General features: G+C 47.9%; 8 protein-coding genes across 8 annotated transcripts; 3 read left to right on the plus strand and 5 right to left on the minus strand.

Annotated features, from left to right (window-relative positions):
- Positions 1-415: 415 nt before the first annotated feature.
- Positions 416-1,167, plus strand: BJ212DRAFT_1272293 (uncharacterized protein; the record flags this gene model as incomplete). Its single annotated transcript, XM_041331011.1, has 2 exons — positions 416-614; positions 710-1,167. 2 exons carry the CDS (start codon positions 416-418, stop codon positions 1,165-1,167), a joined length of 657 nt encoding a protein of 218 aa, XP_041192889.1.
- An 800-nt stretch (positions 1,168-1,967) lies between these two features.
- Positions 1,968-3,416, minus strand: BJ212DRAFT_1356328 (autophagy-related protein 27). Its single transcript, XM_041335703.1, has 5 exons — positions 3,095-3,416; positions 2,915-3,041; positions 2,552-2,861; positions 2,413-2,499; positions 1,968-2,362 (listed from the first exon to the last, which is right to left on the minus strand). Exons 1-5 carry the CDS (start codon positions 3,359-3,361, stop codon positions 2,251-2,253), a joined length of 903 nt encoding a protein of 300 aa, XP_041192890.1. The 5' UTR covers positions 3,362-3,416; the 3' UTR covers positions 1,968-2,250.
- A 122-nt stretch (positions 3,417-3,538) lies between these two features.
- Positions 3,539-5,235, plus strand: BJ212DRAFT_1272457 (Josephin-domain-containing protein; the record flags this gene model as incomplete). Its single annotated transcript, XM_041331017.1, has 6 exons — positions 3,539-3,635; positions 3,698-3,708; positions 3,764-3,899; positions 3,925-3,976; positions 4,035-4,085; positions 4,146-5,235. 6 exons carry the CDS (start codon positions 3,539-3,541, stop codon positions 5,233-5,235), a joined length of 1,437 nt encoding a protein of 478 aa, XP_041192891.1.
- Positions 5,236-5,321: 86 nt separating this feature from the next.
- On the minus strand, positions 5,322-5,741 carry BJ212DRAFT_1272431 (heat shock protein 9/12-domain-containing protein; the record flags this gene model as incomplete). Its single annotated transcript, XM_041331016.1, has 4 exons — positions 5,322-5,378; positions 5,434-5,496; positions 5,549-5,635; positions 5,688-5,741. The coding sequence occupies 4 exons, from the start codon at positions 5,739-5,741 to the stop codon at positions 5,322-5,324; spliced, it is 261 nt and encodes an 86-aa protein (XP_041192892.1).
- A 1,549-nt stretch (positions 5,742-7,290) lies between these two features.
- BJ212DRAFT_1356334 (uncharacterized protein) lies at positions 7,291-7,818 on the plus strand. The gene is made up of 4 exons (XM_041335704.1): positions 7,291-7,510; positions 7,562-7,615; positions 7,662-7,682; positions 7,731-7,818. The coding sequence occupies exons 1-4, from the start codon at positions 7,460-7,462 to the stop codon at positions 7,785-7,787; spliced, it is 183 nt and encodes a 60-aa protein (XP_041192893.1). The 5' UTR covers positions 7,291-7,459; the 3' UTR covers positions 7,788-7,818.
- A 508-nt stretch (positions 7,819-8,326) lies between these two features.
- Positions 8,327-10,667, minus strand: BJ212DRAFT_1356341 (uncharacterized protein). The gene is made up of 9 exons (XM_041335705.1): positions 10,391-10,667; positions 10,256-10,316; positions 10,160-10,205; positions 10,000-10,106; positions 9,829-9,941; positions 9,516-9,779; positions 9,401-9,464; positions 8,734-9,352; positions 8,327-8,684 (listed from the first exon to the last, which is right to left on the minus strand). The coding sequence occupies exons 1-9, from the start codon at positions 10,546-10,548 to the stop codon at positions 8,464-8,466; spliced, it is 1,653 nt and encodes a 550-aa protein (XP_041192894.1). The 5' UTR covers positions 10,549-10,667; the 3' UTR covers positions 8,327-8,463.
- A 6-nt stretch (positions 10,668-10,673) lies between these two features.
- Positions 10,674-12,897, minus strand: BJ212DRAFT_1461923 (pyridoxal phosphate-dependent transferase). The gene is made up of 9 exons (XM_041338925.1): positions 12,669-12,897; positions 12,374-12,613; positions 12,244-12,308; positions 12,012-12,186; positions 11,869-11,951; positions 11,479-11,820; positions 11,343-11,420; positions 11,187-11,284; positions 10,674-11,135 (listed from the first exon to the last, which is right to left on the minus strand). The coding sequence occupies exons 2-9, from the start codon at positions 12,459-12,461 to the stop codon at positions 10,802-10,804; spliced, it is 1,263 nt and encodes a 420-aa protein (XP_041192895.1). The 5' UTR covers positions 12,462-12,613; positions 12,669-12,897; the 3' UTR covers positions 10,674-10,801.
- On the minus strand, positions 12,256-12,842 carry BJ212DRAFT_210953 (uncharacterized protein). The gene is made up of 3 exons (XM_041342651.1): positions 12,669-12,842; positions 12,374-12,613; positions 12,256-12,308 (listed from the first exon to the last, which is right to left on the minus strand). Exons 1-2 carry the CDS (start codon positions 12,761-12,763, stop codon positions 12,448-12,450), a joined length of 261 nt encoding a protein of 86 aa, XP_041192896.1. The 5' UTR covers positions 12,764-12,842; the 3' UTR covers positions 12,256-12,308; positions 12,374-12,447.
- Positions 12,898-13,077: the final 180 nt, after the last annotated feature.

The raw sequence follows: 13,077 nt of genomic DNA on the forward strand, positions 1-13,077 counted from the left end.
AGTTTAGGGGTGATATCGGCGGAGGATGTATAAGCTCTGACGCCCAAGACTTATCGATGCCATCGATAACAGTGTCTCGTGAGACCGCCATCAGCGCACAATTTCCCCGACGCCTGCCTTATATGGTATAGTTGCTCCGCCAAGACTCCCGCCCCTATCCAAATTTGGAAACCCCGCCCAACGCCATCAGTGATTTGGCGTCTAACGTTGAATTGTGACCATATATGGATGGTATTCGCTGTCGACTCCCGCCCATAACTTCCGTATTCATCGCTCTCCTACTCACGATGACAAACGTAAGCGCTCAAGTAACTTCCCGACGACGCTCCCCGGTACGTTATAAAAGACGGTGTAAGATGGTGGTCGAGTCATTATCCGCCTCTCCTAACTTTCCTCTATAACGATGCACTACCGTATGGGTTCCTCTTCCTCTTCACACAGCCACAAGTCTTGGGGGTCAACATCATCAACATCCCCGGCATCCCCGGCGCCGGCCCCAAGCACACCTCACCTACATCCAGTATCGCTCCCGATATCAATGACATACGCACCCCACCTCCATACGGTTTCCCTCCCGCACCCTAATGCACACTTGCATCAACCCCCTGTGTCGTGTATGTGTCTCTTCTTTTCATTCTCATGTTGCGCAAATCTCATATCTGTTACTTCTTAGACCAATATTCTTCCACGACCAACTCTTCCATGATAGTCTTGCACCCCCTCTTGAGTCGTGGCCCAAATATAATGTTTAACATCACGCTAGACTTGGCACGTGTGCAACTGCGACCAGACTGTCCGCCTGCCAGGATTTGGGAGTTTGCGGTACAACCGCAAGTCTCTCGTATGACCATTATTATGTCTGAGCTTCCCGCTTGGGTGATAGAAGTTATAAACCCTCACGGCATCACCGTAAATGATGTCCTGCTCAAGATACGGGAAACCCTCAACCGAGGTGTTACATCACACGAGATGCAAATGCACAGACCTTCTCATGCGGTTAATGCCGCTATCGATTCTTTCAGGGCTAGAACCCGTGCAGACCAGCGCGAACATGCGCTGGGTGTAAAACGTTTGGACTTTTTGGGCCCAAAAATCTTTTTTGTTGGCCTCACTAGAGCTCGAGATGGCTCGGATAGCTGGAATATCCACTTCTCCCAGAATGTTTGATTCTCGCCCTGCACGGGTCGCATTGGCTTGTCACGTGTCATCTTTTAACGCATCGGACTCGCCTCCAACGGACTACAATTGGACTTCATCACTGTCAACTCTTCCTTTGCTCTGTATTATCGTTGCCATCATGACTCACTCACGTTTGCATAACCCACACCCTACTCACATGTTTATCGCTATCATGGACTACAATTGGACTTCGTCACTGCCAGTTCTTACTTCACTCTGTATCATCACAACTCACTTCTGCATATCTATCCCCTACTCACATTTTTATCGCTATCTTGCTATATCTCCCACTGCATTGTTTTCGATCTACCGGAACGGACTAGTCACGCGTACCAGGACACTTGTACCTTTACAACCCCCAATGCAATGTATTTGTATCACGTATATGATTCGTTTTTCAATTCTGAAGCAGTCGGTGAACCGAGTGGAATGAATTTTCGTTTCGCTAGAACGTTGGTCGTGAGTCATATTGACCAACATTATTATCTTTTGAGACGCCTGAGTTATTCGTCATAGTAGCAACTAGACCTACTGGCAGAACAAACATTTAGTACTCATCATGTCCTGCGCCAATCACTGAAAATGGTTCCATCAATTGGTGAGCATGACGGAACTTCAGAAGTGAGGGATAATAGCGGTAGCCAGACCCAGAAATCTACCGATGACTTCCAGTGCCTGATCAATGGCTCAAGCGGCAACAAATACCTGCGGACCGTGAGTACGCGTCCGAGGGGCAGCTGGGCCCACCAGCCCCAAAACAGGCGCTTGAGCTATAACAGGTCTCAATGTCAGTGGCGTTACAGCGGAGGTTTGATTGAAAACCGCTGAGGGGTGACACGACGGATTGGTTGTGCCTGTTCACAGCAGCATTGCTAATTAACTGAACTTTGTAATTTTCATCTGGATCGATTTCAAAGAAAGTTACATCTTCATTCACCTCGTACCTCCATTCTGTTCCCAGCGTAGTTTAACGGTGTAAAGGCGTTAGGGTAATTAAGTCAATATGCATATACCAGCTTTATATCTGAAACGCTTGAATAGAAACATGGTCCCAGGAACAGAACGTGGTCATCATACGGCAATGTACCCTCCACGAGTCGATCGCTGTGGTCGAACCGTTGAACATAAATGAGATACAACGTCTTGCAACATGTATGGCACTTCGCGCCAGAAATCTCGATGTCTACGCAGGTATTAGGCCGTACTCCAGAAACAGAACTGTGATGCACTCACGGTATAAGATCCACGCCGCGGGCACCATATGTGGAATAGTTGTAGTATGCACCTAGCATGAAGTACGCTGAAAATGCTAGAAGGAGGCTAGAGAATAAGGTCAGCCACGTTCCTTATGTATCAACACTATATCACTCACACAAGGAAGAAGAATCCAAGTCCACTGCCCCTCTTCGCTGGTTTCTCGCCGCTCTCTCCACCACCTCTATCCGCAGGCGTGTCGTCATCCTCTTGTGGTGGGGATTGTGGCGGAGGCTGGTCATCCGAAAAACCACACGCTGAGGGTGTATTCCAATCGACACGTACTTTTCCGTTCTCATATGAGACAAATTTGGGATCTGCTTTAGGGTCTGCATCGTCGGCGCAGAAGAGAGAGAATTCGATAGACTGGGAGTCTCCAGAGTTGGGGTATGGAAATCCATGAAATGTCAAGGAGAGTCCTTTCGGTGCTGTTACATGTGTTGAGTATGCATAACAAAAATCAGACAGAAGCTCCACATACAATCAAGCTGTGAATATTCTGGCTCAAGGGTTGACGTCGACGCGACAGGTATGACAGCAATCACCCGGTCTGCACTCTCGGGCTTCTTGTTCGTCTTCCTCAAACATGCCCTTGTCCCAGGCTGGCACTGCGGGTTCACATTAACATCGACAGGGTCGAGTTATCATGAATTGAACTTGCCTGTTCGTCGTCCGGCACACCATTTATTGGTTTCAAGTCGTTACACAAATTGAATATGAGTTCATCTTCCATAGTCGTGGGCGGCGAGTCTCGTGTTCTGAACAGCGTGTGCGAGCCCTCCAGCGGCGTAAGGTCCCATTTCAACCCTCCAGTCGTCACATGGCAATCAAAGTCTTCTGCCGTTACAAGAACCGTGTAAGATAATAACAAAAGTAAGGACAACAGGTTGAAAGGTAATGACTGGGGTATGAAGTGCCGGAGAATCATGGCTACGGGACCAGGGGAAGATGATGAAGCTAAGGGCAACAACAGTGAACAAATCGCAAGTGGTACTTGAATTACATAAGACACGCGTGCGCGTCCTTAAATGTCATTTCCACTTGGGCAGCTACATCGGTTACCATCTACTGGAAGCTAGCAAGTCTCTAGGAAATCGAATCAAGCATGGCTGGGTTGGAACAACTTGTGCAGATAATATACCATGAGAGGCAGCAGGAAGGATCAAATCTTTGTGCGCAGCATGCGCTCAATTCACTGCTTCGTATGTGCCTCATCGCCTACTGCTCGATGACAGTGTTCATTGACTTTCGTTCGCATTTCCAGAGGGAAGCTATGTTGGTATACTTCTTTTAATTTGAAATCCTATACTCACCTGTGTGATCGCCAAAGTTCACAGCGCCCGATCTCTCTGAATTCGCTCGGAAGCTGGACGCGCTGGAGGAGTCATCGCGTTATGACGACGTCAATCGAGCACGTACCAGTACTAATATGGATGATACAGGCAATTTCTTTGAGGTTTTCAGCTGTATGAAGCGCTAATGATTCTTCAGGGTTTTTCTCCGTGCAAGTGTTAGAAGAGGCACTCAATATCTGGAATCTCAGGTTTGTCCAATTGATGTTTCATCGTATCTGGTGCATTACCTTATGATCTCTATTCTAGCCTCGTTCGTTGGCGTTCTGAAGCTATGAAGCCATATCAGAATGAGCCGCAGTATGTCCGTCCACCATGAGTTATCATTTCTTGTTCCTCAATACATTGTCCTCCCATAAGTAATCAAACCGCATTCGTACTCAACCAGAATCAGCACTGGTATACGTTGCGACGATTTGGAGATCTCTCTGTTCCAGGTGATGGCCACTGGTTCAACCTCGATTCCAATAAGCATCAACCACAATGGATTAGCAAACTCTACCTTGGCATGTTCTTGCAACAAGCTGAAAGCGACGGATACTCTGTTTTTACAGTCACACAGATCGATCCAGATGCACCCTCTCAACTTCCCCACATAGACGCAGATGATATCGCATCTACATTCCCAGATCCTACCTCGGCTTCAGCGTCACCCAGGGATGACATGGAGCCTGGTTTCGAGAACGAAGATATGGAGCTTCAAGCAGCCTTGCAAGCGTCCCTGGCTGGGGCTGGAGAACTAGGTGGTACATGGCCTATGACGAGTTCTTACCCTCCCGCGCAGAGTAGTCTATTCGCTTCAGATATTCGTGGATCGGGTTCAACGAGAGGAGTTATGCCAAGCATTCCTCCCAACCAAGATCCGTATGGAAACGCTGACGTTGACCCAATTACTGCTTCCATGGAGCGTGATCGTGTGCTCATGGAGCGCATGCGGCATGAGCAAGAATTGGGGTTTAGACAGCAGTACGAGGAGGAGGCTGCACGGTTTAGAAGTCGGCAGCCGCCATATGAACCACAAGCACAAGATGAAAATGAGCATTTCCATCGTGCAATTGCGGATTCGCTAGGAGAACGGCGCAGCAGAGGAGAACTTGATGATGATGATGATGATTCCGAAGACTCGGACTACGTGCCTTCTCCCCAAGCAAGGACATCATATAGCATGGGGCAGCTGGATCGAGTTTATGATGACGACGATGCCGACTTCCAGGCCGCGCTAAAAGCATCATTGGAGAGCGTACCATCTGAACACACCCCTCTTCCGGTACAAGCACTTCGGACGCGACCAGCACCTTCGCCTCACATTTCGGCAGCTGTCGAGGGTAACGAGATTGACAATCAATCTGAAGCGGAAACTAGTACGATTGCATCTGAATCGGGAGCACCAGAAGGGTCTGTTAGTGTGGAAGAGATGCGTAGAAGAAGGCTCGCAAGATTTGGTGGCTAAATGCAAACAGCAAGTACGTCATGTTAAAAATCACGATTTCTCCTCCATATAATACAGTATGAGACAATGAAATTCAAAGAACTGAACTACTTCTCCGCACCACCCATGCCCATGGCGTGCTTAGCCTTCTCCGCCAAAGACTCCTACGAAATGTTGTCAGTCACAAGTCAACGAGATGACTGTTCAACCTCAGCTCACCTGTCCTTCGTTGGAATTTCCGCTCACGGTGTCACCGGCCTTCTGGGTGGCGGATTTCTCGCTCTGAAAACAAACCGTCAGCGTCAATCAGAACTCTGATCATTTTAGGGGCTACCTGCGGTTGGAGAGTAGAAGCGACCGAGTCGGACATTCCTTTGACCTTGTCGCCAGCCTGCTCGGTCATCGACTTCTGAGACTCGGGCTAAGACAATGTCAGGCGCAAGAATAAAGTTCCAAGGAGAAAATAATCAGACCTTCATAGAAGCAGCAGCCTTGTCGGTCATAGATTGACGTCCAGTGTCAGCCATTATGATGATTGTGAGTGTAAAGTTGTATGAGTGTAGAGAGACACAGAAGTTGGGGAAGAAAAGCGAATATCCTCGACCTTATATACCCTTTGGAAGTAACGGGAAAGCTGTGCAAGCCTGCAAGGTGACGCCGGTATGACGTTTGCCAGTGTTGGAGAGTTTCCTTATTTGGTGAGTGGTCAGGATGACGCGGGGTCGTTGCGTCTTTGAATCTGTGGCACCGCTGACTATAAATTGATTTTGTCAGCACATCGTTTCGTCAAACTTGCCTCAAATTTCAAACATGATGCACTAAACAAAGTAGAGTTGAGAAGTTGACCACACCATCTTCAGTGCTTTTACTACACCATAGGAACTAGTAGTCTTCGTCACGTTCTAACTTGGCGAGTTTCCTCAGATACGGTACTGTCTAACACAAGAATTCATAAAGTCCATGATAGCCTTCCGCACTGTCTCCGAGGACTTGACCTCGTGAGTTAGTTTCATCTTAGATGCTTACCCAGATAAAAAAGGTGGATTTTCTTGAATTAGCCCTCACAAAGAATGGTACTTTTGGATACTTTGCATTTATACCTGTGTTGGTCTGACCGCAGCTTCCTAGCAGGTCCTGGAGTTGCTCTTTCGGCTTCAAAAGACCTCCAGGGCCCAGAACGGCCACTACAATAGCGCTCCTCAACATAGTACCCGGGCATTTGGCCGTGTGTACGGCGCATTGACATATAGCCAGGTAGTGAGCTGCCAAACCTCGAGCTGACTGTCGGTGGGACGGCAACTATTTATTGACACTCTTGGAAACATGAGGGATATTTCTTTCATCTGTGGTAGAGCTCACTGTCTAGGAGCGATCCAGGCCAGAGGTCTGATTATCCCTTACGAGAAAGATCTGCACTTCCCTGCGAGTCCTTCACCTTTATTGCATGGGTTTTGTATTGATGGCTCCTTGGATAGCCGGAGGACAGTCAGAATAAGATGAAATTCTTCAATAACGCAAAGCTAGTTATTATTGATTCTGAGTGGGGCCATATGGGTAGCTTGTCGGGCTTCATTTGCTTTGGACTGTCCCTTGCTGATAATTCTGTAGCTGGGGCAGGTTAAACGTACAGGATGATAACTTCGTGCAAGTGGCAATTTTTGGAGGAACCTTGAGTTCAAGCTACTCCAGAAATCATCTACAAAGCCGTGCATGTGAATGAAGCGCATAAGCGAGTCATATAAAACAATCCTCAAAAGCCTTGGGTGATCCCGTAAGACAGATAAGGTAACAGCAATTGATCAATCGAAACAATACACTCACAAGCACTACTGCTGTATTCCACCGAAACAGCTTAATCGGTGAGTGCTCACGGTCGCCGTTCACGCCAAACACCAATGCCAGGGAGCTTCAAACAATATTATCTATATCTTTAGGTGGCTCGTGACCATATGATCAATTACCCAGCTCAGCCATTTATCGGCACTCATGGTGTTTGTCGGACCGCCTATGTGAGGTCCATACACGCGTGACATAAAAGCATGCAGTCGCTATACCGAACAGTATTCTCTCTGCCCTTGGGCCTCATGACCATCACGGCCGCTTCAAAGTAGCAGGAGGAGTACGTACCCCCTGGTGCCGTAACCGCATACCGGACATACAAAGACCTAAACAATGACAAAGTAATTGTTTTCCTGACATATTTTAGGGTAAAACTCGCCCTTGGGAGGATGTTTCATGTACATGAATGCAACTAATTATCAAATCCATACAGGTCAAGACTACCTCGTTGGGAAAGGTAAGGTACGCAAACATAGTAGAGTGCGTGGTCTCCATGTTTCGACAACAGATCCTTCCAAATAAGTATTTCGTGGTGATGTTCGCGCTTTTCTGTAATAGAGAGGTGCGCTGCCTTCTGCCTTGTCATTTCGCTGACTGAAAAAATACAGCCGTCGCCTCCTTCTAACACAGTAAGTTCCATGATTGCATGTTTAACCCCCTTTCTGACGGCCCGTTAGCTTGCACCTTATGGTGGCCCGTACTTCCCATTCATTTCCTACGAAGATAACATGTAGGTTATGGATTGATTTGCAATTAGAATGCAGGCTCGCAAAGAAAACGCTGCATGCAGCTCATGATGTGGGTTCGTCAATTGGGAACTCGTCACTCCAATTTGTAGAGCCACTGATTACCGAGTCAACCCCGAACCGTTAGCTTTCTGAACCAGGTGACGATAGCATTAAGACATGACCGGAAAGGTCGTTGTTTTCCGAGTATGGCTTCGCAGTCAAGGCTGAGATATGAGCTGAATAAGGACCCCCGAACATGCCGATTCAGGTTCCAGTACATGTGCCAATTCTGGGCTGCATCCTGCTTTGCGTGCGTCCGCTGCATATGTGCGTGATGGGTCCAGTCCGGTGCATGGTGGTGCCACATTTGAGAGACTTGGGGTCTGACCATTATCGGATCACAGAGCTTTTTCCCTCCCGCATCAGGATCGGTCGATAAGTTGTTTGCTTCACGACCGTATAAGTGCTCGGCAGCAATAACTGGTAGTCGACGAGCCCTCAATCAAATAGCATTTGTTCACCGGAAGGTCCGGTCCATCGAATTTGACTTAGTATACTGCAAGTATACTGTTTCCTTTGTTCGCAGAACCCTTGATAAATTGCCCAGCAGAAGGTAAGTATAGATATGTGACTAAGCACGATTCAATGACTGTGATTGGTATATGGGTAAATGTCCAAAGGGTCATAGCGAATGGTCAACAGTCGTAGCCACAGACGGGTCTACAGTATCATCATCGTTTCCTCCAAGTTCACGGTGCCGCCGTCGTGCAGATCGTAAATAGCGAGAAAAGCGATTTTGTTGCATCGAGGGTGCTTGGCTGACACGCCGGTTGGAAGGAAACACAGAAAGAGCATCACGATCACCCGCATCCCCTGACAACATCGTCTCAAGAGCGTGAAAATCTGTCGTCCGTTAGTAAGAGGTATCTTGAGCTCACGAGGTAAGACTAACCTTGTCGACACAATGGGCAAGAACCCGAAAGCTCTAAAAGCCACGGATCAACGCACGTCTGGTGGAAACGATGTTTTCCTTCGCAAGGCAACACCCTTAGCTCATCACCCTCCTCAAAGTCAACGATGCAGATGGGACATGTCTCATGTCCGATTGCCTCTGGCATAAGCGGATCGACATCCCGTGCTGAAGATGGTGGCGCCTCGGAAGTAGCAGGCAGTCGTGGAGGTATCAACCGAGGTACAGCTCGTGCATCGGACTGCGAATCCTCTTGACCATGCACATTTACTGTGGCACCAGTAGTAGAAATGTATCTCTCGTTGGTCTCTCCTACTGATTGTGATGGTTGCTGGACTGCCTGACTGGAGATGATGCCCATCTCCACAGCATCACTTGATTGTTGCAGTGTTGTATCAGCATCCACCGGGGGCGATTCAACGTCTTTGGCACTTGGATAAGTGGCATCCGGCGCAGTGCCAAATCTCACAATGGGGAACGTGTCCAAAATGGCCCGTCCAAGGCCACTGGCTCGGCTTTGGCTACCGCCACGTCCACCATGGGGGTCACCATTTGCGATTCGGGGACCGTATCTCTCGGGATGGCGTAAAGCCCTGACTGCCTGAACAATGTTTAGACCAACAATAACCAATAGTGCAATGCAACATACCCCCGATATGATGACGACGCAAAATAAAGCTGAAACGCAGCCGGTGATAGCATACAGGATGATCCTGTGATCAGATTCAGCCTGTAAATCAAGTACACTATCAAATTGTTCTCACATAGCTAAACCCGTCTCTTTTTTACCGCCTTCATTCGTAGTCGAACTAGTGGAGCCATTATTATTGCTACTTGTGCCCGTAGAGTTAGTTCCTGTCGCGTTCCAAGCTTGCAAAGTTGCAAGTAGATAGCCAGGAACCGTAGGATAGCCTGACATTATAGACTGGCTGATAGTTGTTGCAGATGCGTTTAAGGTAGTTGCATCGAAGTTCCCATAAAGAGATAGATTCTTGGGTCCATCTTGCCCGAACTCGTATTGAATGTTTCTAAGGACTCATAAACCAGGCCTACATAAGCATACACAGTCTAACTCACCTGGAGACCGATTGCGACTGAGTTGAGAATATATCGAAGACTTGGTCAAAATTCGCGGGATCAGCATACTCTTGATTGATGAGACAAGTGTTGGAATAAAGAGAATAAAGAAGCTGCAATGAAGGAATTGGTATTGTAATTGTCGACATACAAGCAACCGAACGTTCTTACAGCAGATTGAGCACCTGCGCTGCTCGCCATCGTAAATATGTCGACATTTTCAGAGAAGTTCGTCGAGTTAGCATCACATGATATCAGAGCTATCCAAGGAGTGGTTGCTGCGAATGTTTGTATGAGCGTCCTCGCCGAGTCAATAAAAATGCACGCCTACTTGACTCGTTCATTGCTAAACTTTCAGTGAAGTGCACGAGTGCCCCCTGCTAAAGGATGAGATCGCTGTCAGCTCATACTACTGATATCTATGCACCTTAGTAGTACCGTTGCTACCTGCGCCCACAAGCTGATAGGACACGTACTCCCAATCCGAGCTAAGAAAGCAACCCAAGCAACCAAACGGAGCAGCTCAGGATGCGAACGCGGAAGGCGCGCTGGATAATCTCACCCGTTCGGGTACCACTGAAGAATCAACCTCGATGCATTCATGCCATTTATCTGGCTCGTGTCGTTGGAAGGTTGCGCTGGTATGTACCCGTAGGCTGAACCCATCAGGCTCGAGAGTACAGACAGGAGAATGTGGAGCAACATAGTATGGAATAACATGACAGTTAGTGAGCAGGAAGTGCAGAGAACGTTGGCCTCGATTTTGAGTTTGAAATATTGACGAGGTTGACATTCACGTTTGCCTCAGTGAGGGCGCGAGGCTTTTGCCAATTGCTTGCTAGGTTAGGTTAAGCTTAGGTCAGTGGTCATTACACTACACTAATTAGGGTTAGTGCTTCTGACAAATACAAATGCATAGACGAGTCAGTCCGATCGCTACAAACGTATCGATACTCGGTACAAAGGACACTATTCAACCTTCTCGGACAACCTCTTTGACTGACTCCGCAAATATCTGACAACCTTTTTGCAGATCACCCTGTGAGATATTCAGAGGCGGTATGAACCTGATGACTTCGTATAATGAAGTCGTGAGAATTAAAAGCCCCTTCTCCATGCAGCGCTTCGCCACACGACTTGCGAGGTTCTTCGGCGCGGATGAAACTAGTGCGGGATCTGTTGGAGAGTACAACGGGGATGCAAACTCGACAGCAATCATCAGGCCCTGACCCCGGATATCGACGACCATGCTTCCTACTTCGGGGTCATCACGGAGGGACTTTAACGATGTTAAAAGTTCGCTCGAGCTAGAAACTGTGAGACTAAAGAATTCTGTATCGTTTATGTAATGATCTTACCGAGCAGAAACATTATCGAGTACCCTCTCTTCACGGAAGGCGTTAGCGACAGCCACCGCAGCGGCGCATGATACAGCGTTGCCCGCATATGTACCTCCCTGAAATGCACGGTCAACGGAACGGGAAAACACGGAGTCCTAGTGGTAATGGACTGACCATGGAACCCGGCACTAACTTATCTGTAAGTTCCTTCCTGCTGACTACACCACTCAGTGGGAATCCATTTGCAAGGCCCTACGGTCAATCAATGATTCAATCAGCCATGACTAATACGGAAATCCATCCACTGAACCTTTGCGATTGTCAAGATATCGGGTCGGACACTACTATATTCAACGTTGAAGTACTTGCCAGTCCTACCAAATCCGCTCTGTACTTCATCTACAATAAGGAGGATGCCATGTTTGTCGCAGACGGCACGCAATCCTTTTAGGAAGGATGCAGGGGCTGGTACATAACCACCCTCTCCAAGTACAGGCTCAACGATGATGGCAGCTGTGTCCCTGGGAGCTGTTTGTTGTTTGAGAACAAGATCTAGTTGATACAATGAGAGTCGGACGAGCTCTTCTTCACTCGTATTGATTGGTAATCCTAGTTGGTGCCAGTACGGGAACGGTATGGCGAATACTCCAGGCTACGATGATGTCAGTCCAGTCGCTAATGTCCTGAACACCAAAATTACCATCAACGGAAAGAATCCTTCACTATAGACCGTCTTGCTCTTCGTAACAGCCATGGCACCAAACGTTCGACCATGATAGCCGCCTGAGATGGCGGAAATTCTTCATGAGCTCTTCGTTGCGCGAGTACTCGCCGACAACTTACCCTGCATGGCGATAATATTCTGTCGACCAGTAATTTGTCGTGCCATCTTGAGAGATGCCTCGATGGCCTCAGAGCCTGAGTTCCAAAAGAAGAACGAGTCCAGCGAGGGATCAGGCATGATTGGAAGGAGTTTCTCGATGAGGCGCAAGTAAGGGCCATGGAATGAGATGCTGCACTAGAAGAGCACCAAGGGTGGGTTTATCTCAAACAGCATTTTGAAATTAGAACATACTTGAGCATGTACAATGTTCACGCATTGATCCGCTGCAGCTTTGGAAACCTTCGGGTGGCAATGACCTGACGTTGCGTGTCATCATGGAACTTCCAGTGAATGATTCACTGTGGAGCGCGTAGCAACTCACCAAGGTTTGTTACACCAATACCACAACTGAAATCTAGCATCCTGCGCCCATCCTCAAAGGTCACGTACGAACCCTCACCCTTCGTCATGACAGCTTCTGTGAGGCGGCCGAGGCCTCTGGTGACATGTTGTTGTCCAAAGGCAACGAGGGAATCGGCAGAAGGTAGTCATCGCCCGCGACTGCAATTTGGGCTTACTACCTGCAGAAACGACTTGTTCACAAGGTCGGGCATGATCGTTTCTGAGATGGTGCGGATCAGCAACCAAAAGTAACTATAGAGGCGTGAAATGTCTACCTAATCACTGGAGATACAGAACATTTGGCGACACTAGAACTGCCTGTTGAACGGATGGCCCTTGTGCATGTAGATACTCTGTTAAGAAGAGGCATTTTTGCTATCCGTAGCAAATTCGTAGTGTAGTTTCGAAGACCAAGTTGAAGTATGTCGACGAAGCGAAGTACGATCTGGACTCTGCAGGGAGTCTTCAAGTGGAGTGTATAAATATTGCCGTGTGATGTACAATAACACGTTCAGTAGTTCTAATTATAGCACACAGGGTACGTTGATCAGGGGTTCAACGTTCAACGTGGTTCGACTTCGACTTGTAAGCTCTATGTATTGAATTCGATGGAAGAAAGACAGCGTTCCGAAATATCACTGGCCTAGAAAATCGTGCAACTCCAATACTTGCGCTGAATGGGGG

This window comes from Suillus subaureus, assembly GCF_016647635.1.
Source record: "Suillus subaureus strain MN1 chromosome Unknown BJ212scaffold_17, whole genome shotgun sequence".
Lineage (NCBI taxonomy): Eukaryota > Fungi > Basidiomycota > Agaricomycetes > Boletales > Suillaceae > Suillus > Suillus subaureus.